This window comes from Lepeophtheirus salmonis, chromosome 13 (genome assembly GCF_016086655.4).
Source record: "Lepeophtheirus salmonis chromosome 13, UVic_Lsal_1.4, whole genome shotgun sequence".
NCBI classification, from domain to species: domain Eukaryota; kingdom Metazoa; phylum Arthropoda; class Copepoda; order Siphonostomatoida; family Caligidae; genus Lepeophtheirus; species Lepeophtheirus salmonis.
Window position 1 is genome coordinate 27,776,933 of NC_052143.2, and position 12,522 is coordinate 27,789,454.

The 12,522-nt window shown below is 30.8% G+C and overlaps 1 protein-coding gene across 2 annotated transcripts; it reads left to right on the forward strand.

Annotated features, from left to right (window-relative positions):
* Positions 1-313: 313 nt before the first annotated feature.
* On the forward strand, positions 314-10,594 carry LOC121128666 (uncharacterized). 2 transcript variants are annotated; one of them, XM_040724254.2, is made up of 4 exons: positions 314-482; positions 6,681-9,627; positions 9,667-9,819; positions 9,882-10,594. In XM_040724254.2, exon 2 carries the CDS (start codon positions 6,693-6,695, stop codon positions 7,914-7,916), a length of 1,224 nt encoding a protein of 407 aa, XP_040580188.1. In that variant the 5' UTR covers positions 314-482; positions 6,681-6,692; the 3' UTR covers positions 7,917-9,627; positions 9,667-9,819; positions 9,882-10,594. The 2 variants fall into 2 exon arrangements, with proteins under 2 accessions (XP_040580188.1, XP_071749121.1); XM_071893020.1 differs by having other exon boundaries at positions 9,680-9,819.
* Positions 10,595-12,522: the final 1,928 nt, after the last annotated feature.

Below are 12,522 nucleotides of genomic sequence, written 5' to 3' on the forward strand. Positions count from 1 at the left end.
ATTGAGGTGACCTTGTTAATTTTTGGTATTTTTATCAGCCCAGCGTTTTATATTATTTAAATATCTGCTGATCTCGATAACCACATCACTAAATCATGGTGTGGATAGAGGTTAAAAAAAAAAGTTGATTATTTTTTTAGTAAACTCTTTGGGTTTTCTCCCCCTCTCTAACAAAAATAGTAAGGAGAAAACCTGAGAGAAAATGGATTTGATAGAGTTATATATAAAAAAGAAGAAGAAGCGTGTAATACCTTTTTTTTTTCTCTGCTATTTTTTAAGAATCGAAATAAACCAAATATTTATTTTGATATTCATTCTCATAATAAGCCTGTTATAGCCTATTATAACATGTGCTAGGAAAAAAAAATATTCAAACATAGGAATAAATAAAACTGTAAGACTTCGTATTCAATTTATAAAAGAAATGAAAAGTGGAGTGATCCTCATCGGTTTCTCATGGGATTGTTGTTAGTTGAAAAATTGTAAGTTTATCTACACCATTATCCATCCTTTCAGCTTAATTCTTGAGATTGTGCAAAAAGAAAATTGGTATCACAAAAATCCTTCAATTTTTAATTTAATTTAGTAAATTACAATACTTTATGTATTTATATGTACATAAAGAATTTTCAAAAAATTGTAGCTAAACAATATCTTTCATCATTTTATATTCATTTTTTTCTGTTTGAAAAGTTCATGGAATAAATAAGGTAATTTATTTTTCGTAATAAAAAACTGTTTCAAAGATTTTTACCATTAAACATACATAAAAAAAGAAATGTCAATGTTTGCTAGGGATATAAATATATACATACAGACTATAAAACTAAGTATGTTTGAGTGGGAATTCATGTAGCAATACATATTGATTTAATCTATAACATGTAACTTTTATTATAACCCTCTGTTAGTGATCTATTTTAAATCCCGTTTAGGAACAGAGCACAAATTTGAGTCCTTATGTAGATTAAATAAATAGGCTTCATATAACAAAAAATCTAAAAGAGAAAAAATGACCATAGGTGGAGGTTTACGCTCTAAGGATTTCCAATTCTAGTTTTAATAGAAATTTATCCACTATTGCTCCTCAAATAAGATGTTACATATTATTATATACAAACATTAAGAGTTTAAACTTTTATTGTTATAAGAAATATTTATTTTTTTATACCTAGAAAAGATTTATGAAGTAAAAAAATTAAGTTTTTACATTGTTTTAAAAACCTTTTTTTGTGTTAATTTTTGGAATAAACTTTTATGTTTTCTTGGGCAACTCTATTTAATTTTTACACACCCAACAAAAAAAAAACACTTCAAATATTGTTGTAGGACCTCCATATACTTTTTAAGCCATTGCCAACAAAAAATATATATATGGGTACATATTAAGTTAAAAAATCGCATATTATAAATTCATATATTCATAAATATTTATACATTTTTTCAAATTTTGATTTTATAAACATAGTAGTTTGATCAAAGTACTATAGGCAAAAAATGAAGCTACTTATTCATTATAAAGATAACAGTAATATATATATAATAAATAGAATACTTATGATCAGAGATTGGAAAATTTTCTAAATCTTTGGGAAGTTAAATCAAAAAAAGGAAAATATATGTTGGTAATTTTGAATTACCACATATCTAGTGAAAAATATGACTAAATAAAATATAGTGCTCTTTACTTGTTTATACATTTGAATTTTCAAAATAGGGAGAAATAATTAATAAGAGCACTACTATTTTTAAGATTACCAACATAACCTTTTTTAAATGTATGCTCTCAATGATATCACAATGAAACCAACATTTATTATTGTTATTTAAACCGTAAAACACAAAAATGACAATAAATACCTTCAACCCACATAGATTTATTCTTTAAAGTCATAAAAATCTTCCTGCATTTGAAAGGTAATTTATGTAATAAGTTATCCGGAATAAAGTTCCTACGAAATATTTTTAATCATATAAACATCTTATAAAAGGGAGGATCTTATTTGAAACAGAGGTTATGTTTTGGCCTCTGTTAGTCTGATTATATATAATTACAGTAAATGATCATTAAATTTTGATAGGGCTAGGGAGTACAAAACGTTATAAATACATACTCGGCCTTCAGAAATTATTGAGGTAAAGAGCTCAAATAGGTGTCCATATGTAGGTTTAAAAATGCTTCATATAGTAAAAATTTCAAGTTCAGGATTAAAGTCACACAAAATGTCAATAACGCATAATCGACCATGACTTTAGAACAAATAAGGACACAGAGCTGAAATTATCTCTTGCACAAAGAAATAGTGCTGACTGAGTATGCGGACACAACAATACAACTACTACAACAAAGGAATATTAACATTATTTGTAAAAGAAAACTGTTATTATTATAAGTAATTTTGGGTGTAAAAAAATATTGTTGAAAATTAATTTTACGGGATTTTGTTTACAAGAAATGGGAGACTGGGTGTCTAGTTTAAGGCACAGTTATTTTTAAATAAGCAAACAAACAAACACGGACCAAGGAAAAAGGTCGGCCGTTGTCAAAATGATTCCGGCGGACACACGCCTCCTGCGATCGCCAAGACGCTATGAAGCCAGGTCGACGATTTACAGGATCTACGATAAGTGGAAGGTAACCAGCCAGTATGAATGGAAGTCTTACAAGCCAAAAAACGACAAGAAGAGGAATTCTACGTTCCTGGAGGGCCTCAAACCATCGATTTAGGCGAACCCGACAAAAAACAGCGGAGTGAACACGTGAACAGCCCAGAGGGTGGTAAAATTCTACCTGTAGTTGACCTCCTCCAATTACCTGAAGAGGCACATCTTGATCTAGAAGATGAAAGACGTCTGGTTAACCAGGAGCTGCAAATTATTGACCTTCCTCATGGATAAGCGTCATCTTCCAACTTTCTTTAGAGACAAGAAGAAGTGGACTGTAAATATGGTGTAAAACAGTCAAAACGACTTCTTTTAGAGACAAGAAGAAGTGGACTGTAAATATGGTGTAAAACAGTCAAAACGACTTCTTTTAGGTGGACTGTAAAACAGTCAAAACGACTTCTTCTTAGCTGACATGAAGCAAAAGGTCCCCATGGTCTACATAATAAAGTTTCTGTTCTCGGTCATGACGTTGGGTCAGGTCCAACGGGACGGTGATACCGCCGATCTTCTTCAACCAAAAAACGTGGCTCGGCGCTGACAAAGTCTGCGAGGTGCTGAAGGACAAAGTCATCACGGGGATGAAAGCCAACAATGGAGGGAACCTTCCAGCAGGACTCATCCTCCGGTCAAGGACTTTCGACTTGCTCCAGAAGGAAAACGTGGACTTCTGTTGCTTGGCCCTCTAACTCTCCCGATTTGAACCCTATAAACTACGTCTTTTTGGGGGAGTTAGTGAAGCAAGTCTGCTCGAAGCCCCACAAAAGTTTGGCAAACCTTATGAATCGATCGTGAAGTACTGGTTCAAGGTAAATCCCGCACACGTCGTCTTGGATTGCTTCTCCTACCAGAACCACCTCGATAAGGTCATAGCAGCCAACGGAGGGCAGATCACATAATATTTTTTTCAATCGATGCATGAACAACTTTTGTACAAAACATTTCTGTAAAAATGAAATTTTAGGAGTTATAGCCCAATAGAAAAGTTCCCAATTTACCTGTGCATCCCTGTATTAAAGTATGAATGCAATATATATTAAACTTCATTATATTCAACATTGATTATTTTTGACTTTAACATAAACAAAAAGGGATATTTCATTTTTGAAAAATAACTATTAGTTCAGGTTTCCTCTCTACCAAGTAATGGGGACTATATGTATAGTTTTAAATTTAACTTTTAATTTTCTTATGGAATAAAAAAGCTCTAAAGGTCAAATTTATGTTAAAGAAGATTTTCATGACCATTTCCATATTCTACAATTTAAATAACAATTATAAATGTGGCTTTCAGCCAACGGGTGTTGAAAGACTTGAATTTTGTTGCATTAGGTACTTAATTCAAACTGATCTTAATTTGTTCAAAAGTGATGGTCGATTATTTATTTTTGATATTTTATGAGACTTTGACCATGGATATTTTGAAATATGAAACATGAATTCTAACTATATTTAAAAACGGATGTGGTATCAATTTTTGGGCTTTGAATGTAGAACACTCTTAAAATCACATTTATCTAAAAAAAATAAAAATTACTAGATTATAAGGTTTAGAAAAGCAAAAGCAGCAGAGGTTTTTTTTTTACCATAACATTGCATTTGAGTAAACGCCATTTAAAAGGTGAGTGCTGTTATTTTCTTTCTTGAAACCTTATAATTAGTGATGAAAATCACTTTTTTGTGTATCATGGGCATGTTAAATAAAAAGAAACCAAAAATCAACATGGTAACCCTGACAATTTGAAGAATATTTTGGAGAAGAGTAAAAATAACGCTCATGACGTTTCATTAGATTAGCTACACTCAGCTGTGACAATGAAGGAGGGGAGAAGGAAATAAACGAAGAAATTATCAATAATTACTTCGATGTCGATCCTCGATTCTACTGTGAGTCCAACAAGGATTAAAATTTATAACTTTGCGATAAATCCTCAAGGTTATTTTATGAGACAACACGAATGTGAAATCATTTTTTGAATATAATTGAATATATTTATGAGAAAATGTTCACTTCTCGGGCAAGCTACAAAATTCACAGTATTTATATGACTGCTTATCTATATTATTATTTAATTTATAAGTAGTGAATTTCTTTTTATAGTAATTGATTTATATTCAAAATCTGATTGTACATTATCATGTGCTCATAAAAAACGGAGATTATACTTGAAGATTTATTGCTGATTTATAATTTTTAGTCCTTGTTGGACTCCTAATGGAATTGAAGATCGACATCGGAGTAATTATTGTTAATGTCTTGTGTATTTCCTCCCCCCCCCCCTTTCTTCCTTGTCACAGTTGATTTTAGTTGATCTAATGAGACGTCAAGAGTACCATTCTGTCTCCCCTCTCAAACATTCTTCAAATTGTCAGGGTATTGATTTTCGTTTTTTTAACATGTCTACTATATACACAATTTTTATCACTGTACATTAACAAAAAGCAGAGAAAAAAATATTAGTTACTTACGGTCCTTATTTTTGTTTTTAATAAAGCTGAAGTGTTCAGAATTAATTTGAATTTCTTGATGTCCCAAACAACAACGGACTAACCTTTAGTTTATGTTATAAATAAGTTGTAACCTTTTGTTACTACATTAGACACAGACTACACACATTTCCCGTTTTATAAGGAAATTTTATTGAAATAATTGGCATTAAAAAATTTATCATTCATTCATTTTTAAATTATTATTCGAATTAATAGATATACAAAAATATTATTTTAAGGATTGTTTGAATTCAATTCACTCCTTCATTTTGTAACTTCATTCTTTTCATTTTTGTCTTAGAAAGATATAAATTTATCCTTGAATTGGTCAAATAAATGGCAGAAAAAATGTAATCTATATGTAATCATATCCATAAAAAAGCTTTAAACCGTGAAATAGAAAGTATTTTCATATATATATATAATTGTTATTTTAGCAAAATCAAATAAGGTTAATAATTACATATGTTCTATTGAATGAGTAATTATCAATAGTTTTAAGTTAATATCGATATTTTGAGTACATTACAATTTACATTTTGAGTGTGTTCAATTGAAGGTGATGATATTGTGGGCTCTTTTATTTGTTAAATAAAATGCACAAATTACAAAAAATCTTCAAGAATCTTTATCGAATGGCTTTGAATTTATTAAATAAAAACTTATCATATTCATTGGATACTATAAAATGGATAAATTTATACAATTAATTTTGTCTTGAATCAATTAAGGGCAAGAAAAGTGAAAAAAAAAATTATTCTCTTATATAATTTAGTTGTTTATTTCCCCAAAAAATGTCGACATTAGCATGAAAACGCGATATACGAATGTTTATATATAAATGTTAGCAAAATTAAATATAAATCTTAATTAAAGCTTTAAAAACAGCGTATAAAGCCGCTATTAGTATTGCAAATATGTACTAAAGATACTATTTGTCTCCAATTCATTATCATTAATAATGATTTTAAATTTATATAAGAAAAAGATTTAATTTTCCTGCTAATATAAATCAATTGCAAAGTTTTAAAGCCTTAAAATAGATTTAAAGTATTTGATAATGTTGTTCCCTGTATTTTGAAAATGACCAAAAGGAATAAAAACTCTTTGGAACTTAAACAAATAATTTAAAACACTTCGTAAATACAACGTCAAGATATAATTTTTTATTATATTTGTAATACTAGAGATATAAAACAAACTTTGTTATACAAACAAACAAACTTTTTATAATTAAGTATAATATAATGCTCGTTGTTTTTTCGACTCCAAGAATATAATTTTGTATTTAAATATCATCAAACTTTTAATTGTAAATTTATTTGACACTAAATGCTAAATTTTAAACTAGTTTAACTTTTTTTAATTAATTTTCGATGAAACTTGCGTTAAAGCTAATATTTTAAATGAAATTTTGGTATTTTACTTATGTAAGTATATTTAAAATACCACTTAAATATTGAACATATAAAACTTTTTCATATGTGTACATTGCTAAAACTTGATACATACTATTTTTTTTTCAGGATTATTACAGAATGTTCATATCCGCAGAAGTCAATAGTACAGTTAGCCAATGGATTGAAAGTATTTTTAATAAATGGTTTGGTAATGAAGATAATGTCTCAAACCTATCCTATGGAGCCATCCTTGTTGTTTCAGAGATGACTCTTACGCTCGTTGGTATCGTACTCAACTTAATAGTGATCATTTCTATTCGTGAAAAAGAAAGTCTACTTAATTCTACCCTGAATATAATTCTAGGAAATCTTTGTTTTTCTAATTTAATGGCTGCAGTTTTTGTTAAGTCCATAGCTATAATTTACAATGGTTATGCTGTTGCGTCTGAAAAATGGAGCGTGGAATTAGCTTTCTGTACCATTCATACACTTTCGGCCAGAGCTACCTGGGCAGTTCTTCCATATTCTATCATAGTTTTAAATTGGCTATTTGTAATAAATAGAGCAACAAAAATATTTTGCAATATATTTCCTGAGTGGTTTTTTAAGAAAGGTAGGGCAGATAACGATCAAAACCATATTGAGTCATTTGAATTGGAGGTGACAAGGAAGGAAGGAGATAATAAATCCGAGTTAGAGGAGATAGAAAAGGAAGAAGAAGATTATGAAGTAGAAGAATACTCTGGAATAGATGGACTAGGAGTAATACAGAAAAGTATTTTAGGATTTATTTGGTTCGTATCTTTCGTGTACTCCTTACTTAGTCCCCAGATTTTTGGTAAGACTTCTAATTCTTGTGTTTTAAGGGATCCTTTAGATTCAAAACTGAATATTTTATCCCTTATCATAATAATTCCTATTCCCATATTTTTTGGGCCAGTCATTTGTTCCCTTGCTCAAATCCTTCTTTCTTTTGTTGAATGTATTATTCGATCAAAGTGCATCTCCACAAATGAACTTCCATCCATGAATGATCACAATTGTCTAAACTATTCAAAAATAACTTACTTTCTTACTTTCCTCATAACTTTGATTTTTATTCTTGAGTATCCAATTAGTATGTTCTTTGTTGAAGAATATATTGGAAAAAGAGAAACAATATTTGTCTTCATGCTCCTGAAATATGTTCTAGGGTATATGCATATTGTAATAATACCACTCTTTATCATCATAATGAGAAAGGACATCTTCAATGCTGCGAACTCAGTTCTCAGTCAAAAGTCTATTGCAAATCAGCAAGAGGATGATATAACATTTGAACAGTTTCAAACACATTGCGGTATGGGAGTCAATCCTACATAGAAATTGAACACATAGATTACTATTATTTATGTCCTTTTGAAGTATAAATAAAATGTAATGATGTAATGCCATGGAATGGATGGCTTACTTTACAACACATCTCTATATGGTACCAAATATATTACACACCATAGAAAACCAAAATCAAACAGAATAAAAAACTAGAGCCCTATGATTGGATGATATATTTATATATTTCTAGAAAGTGTGCTTTTATACTGATTTTTCAATGAGCCGTTATGAACAATAAACAACTTCATGTATAGTTGTCGCATATCAAATGGTTGCATTCTCCTAAAGTTTAGTTTTGCCATCATTTTTTTAAAGTATTTTTTTGATTTTCTATATTTTAAAATATTGTAAATTATATTTCTTTAATAAATGCATAATTTTTTATTTTTACTTTTAACAATTATTGATTTATTTAAAATTGTTTTTTCATTTTCATGTATTTACATTTTATATTTTTTAAAGGAGATTAAGCAACAACTTTGTGTAGCTAAAAGACAACTAGGTAACACATTAAAGAATAAGGTACTGCCTGGCTCATCTCTTGAATACGTATATTTCAAGATGATTATTGAATTTACATATGTGTAATAATAAATATATAATTACTATTTAAATACAGCCACATTAATATAATTATATTATCCTAAGATCAGCGATCGCTCTCTTCTTTTCTTTAATTCAACTGTTTCTTACTTTACATTAAATGTTAGTTTTTTCTTTTATTTACATAGTTCCTCTACGTTTAATCGGAATTTTTAAATGAAGGGATGTGTCAAGGACTCCTGTAAGCAGGACCGGGCATGCGCAAATATGAATTCAAGTACGTGTGCAACATGGGTCTTTTGAAGAAAACAATAACAATGCAACGTGTTTCGTAAGATAATAAGCAAAGTTGATAATCCTGTAGAGAAAAACGGTTGCCGGGAGAAGGGGGGGTGGGGGATAGAAAGACTTGTGGTATCATTGTCCATTGACTAAAATAATAAACATCTTCCTCTACCAAGAACGTTATTAATAAGGGTGATAATTTTGGTATGAATAGAAAAGCGTAGGAGAAGAAATAAATACGCATGGCATCATTGATTAAATAATATACATTTTCTTCTATCAATGAAGAACGTTATCATTCCCGCCATAATTATTCAATATTAATATAATATTAGATGCTAATAGTCGATAGAGAACTGAATAAAATGCCTAAAATAACGTAGCCTTCTGTCTTGATTTATAAAAATGGAGGCCCAGGAATTTGGAAAATACTTGCCGGATGAAAAACAGATGGCTTGTCGGATTTGTCAATATAAATGTGCCTTTAGTCCCCTGTCTAGAATTACACGCGACTCATTATCCTCATCTCATATCAAAAGCATGGATATTCATCTAAAAATCAAGTTAATGATGAATACATCAAGTCAGACTTTAACTCTGATATCACAAAGATGCTTATTGCATGTATTTACCCTTATCCATTGCTAATCATCTACGTTCAAAAAATTTATGGAGAAATACACGGTTAAACCTATCCCTTCCCGAGGAACCATCATTAAATTAATGGAAGATGTTGGTACTGATGTTATTTATAGAAATATATATAAATATGTTTTGTGTCATCCACACCAAATGACGATTAAGTTATCAGCAAAAAGTATAAATATTTACTAATTTCGAAATGGAACTCTGAATTTTGTACTATTTAACAGTAAGTATTCAATTTTTTTTAAATCTAACCATAAAATAGGATTCTATTTTAGCTAAACATACAAAGAATTATGATACACAACTCATTAAATGACAAAAACAACTGCTTAAATGGTCACACCAACGGGGGTAGTAGCATTGGAGGGTTCCCAACTAGTTTGTCTGAGACTGGTTTCTTCACTTAAAGGCTTGGGTATGATCATTAGGTTTTCCAATATTACATAGTCAATAAATATTACTTTTTTATCACTAAAGGCTTAGCTATGGTTGATAGGCTCCCAGAAACGGTGTTCAGAAAACTCATAAAAGGCAAAAACAATTGCTTAAATGGTCACAACAACGGGGGTAGTTGCATTGGGTGTAGCATTATAATTAGCAATTGTGTATATCCTTCATGATAATCGTATATTGTTATATAAGCATAAATAACGGGGAAAAATCTTTTTTTGATATTCTTAATAAGAAGTAATATCGCTGGCCATTACTACATAATTAGCTTTTGCTCTAAATCTTTAAGATGGATTTATTTCTAACATTTTTTTTATTAGTATATTTATTGTCTAATTTTATGATTTTGACATTTACTTTATTGTTAATAATCAGTTATATCTCATTGGTAGAGATATATTTATCCTGTGCACAATTGTATATAGCAACTTCCACATGAAGAAGAGGGGTGATCATCTTTTTGATTAAACTCTACGTCTGCTTGTGTTTTGCAATCTAAAGTTATGACATATTTAACTGGATTCCGATGTCAGAACAAGAAAATATTATTTGGATCAATCTATTATTTCAATATTCTGTATTTATAATTTATTGTTATTATTATTTATATGATTCTAATTGTTTAATTTTCTATATTTAACATAAATGTATGATGGTATATTTTTTTAGTATGTAGATTATATTTAATTAAAACCTTCTTTTTTAAACTTGAAACTTCAAATATATTTCGAAATGCTCTACTTTGTCGTTTAATTAGCTAATATTCTGAGAATAAGGTTCATAATGAGTTACAATTTCATGGAGCGTGACGTTCTCAAATCTACTATAACGGATAAAAAACGTCTAAGTGAATTATACGTAGGATATCTTCATTAAACAATTTTGCTAATAAATACTTTCGTTATACCCTCAAAAATCATAATAAAGCAGACAGCTGATAATGACATCAGCATTTTAAACAATGATTCGCTACAGGATTATCAACTTTGATAATAAATAATAACTATTAGCTATTAGTTACTTTGTGGACCCTATCTTTATTGTGTTTTGTAATTCCAATTATGCTGGCTAAGTGTTGTACTCCAGGGTGTAGAATGGGCTATAACAACGAGCCACAACAGTCTGGTGTTACGATCCATCTGTGGCCAAACAGAAACCCCGGACTTGATACAGCCTGGCTGAGAGCCATTCCAAGAGAGACAAATCTGAAGAAGACGGATTAGGCAACATCCAAAAGTACAACGCTGTGTTCCCTGCATTTCAACGACTCTGATTTCATCTGTGAGTCTAAAAGAAATCAGACCCTTGACAAGGCTCTTAAGAAGAGGTAAAACAGCTGCTCCCTGTTGATGCGTTCTATACGGATTGCCGTTTTTATGATTGATAATTTGTAAAAAAATGTTGGAAAGAATGTATGCTTATTACTGTCCTTCTTTTAGAGGTACCTCAAACCAGATGTAGCACCGCCCCTATGGCTAAACTGCCCTAACTACCTTTCAACTCCTAAAGCGTCATCAAGGCCAACTCAAGCTGCAACCACGTCACGTAGGGTTCAACAGTTCAATTATCTACAACAGCATCTGGAATTTGAACTCTTGATTGAGGAGTCAGTCCTCTATATGGAAGAACTTGGTGACAAATTGACCAAGGAAACACTCCCCTCAGACACATTCTCGTCACAAAACCAAGTGTTGCCCTTTTGAAGCTATCCCATGATGAGAAGTTAGGCCCCCCAGTAGTAGCCAGCATCCAGTTTGAGAAAGATATGTCATTCAAAATGTACCAGTCTGGTGTGTTGATTGACAAAAAGGCAGAGTCACCCATCAGAAGGCAAGGTCAACACTGTGATTCAAGCCATCAATTTGGCTTCCCTTCTGGGAGCAAAAGAAGAATTGAATCAAACAGAGACCTAGGAAGACATTCTCAACAAGTTAGTGAAGTTTGAAGACAACTAAGTGGAGATATCTACTGTATCAGCGTGAGACAGATCCTGGAAGCAGAGAAAAAAGATTTGTATTCTGAGTCTTGTCAAATTCTCAGGTAAATAAGAAATTTGTTAATAGTAAGTTTCTTTATTTAGGTGTTACTTATTTTTATAATATAATAATATCAATACAATATTTACTTTTTTTCAATTTTCAGGTATGACTACTTCAGAAATTAAAGCTATACTGGATGAAGATCTGCTAAAAGCTGAGCTCATTTTGACTAACTAGCAACCAGATGATCTCCAGGAACTAGCTTCTAAGGGAGAGAGTAATGCTTTCTACTTTGTTGCCGGGTATATTGGTTTTTCTTTGAAGAACAAGATCAGCTGTACATCATGCCAAGAGTTAACGTTCATCAGAGACACATCTCCGCACTCAATAACTTTCGATAGCCCAACCAATCAGCATGTAAACCTGTAAGAATTCATGGACATCCATGTTCTCTTACATCACAGATACTCCTGAAGAGAAAGGCAGTTTACTTGGCACCCCAAATCCTAGAGCTTCATTTGTTGTTGCCACATTCATTGACAGGATGCAGAACAATTTAAACTCTGACATTATCGACGTTGTGGGAGTAAGTGCGAGGAAGGATACTCCTGGTCAGCTTTTCTTCAAAGAATTTCATTCGCTTTGTTTAATGTCATGGCTAAAAATTTAAGTGCTAAACTGAATGATTA

Coding starts and splice junctions, on each gene's coding strand:
- LOC121128666 (XM_040724254.2), top strand. CDS start 6,693: ATGTTCATATCCGCAGAAGTCAATAGTACAGTTAGCCAATGGATTGAA.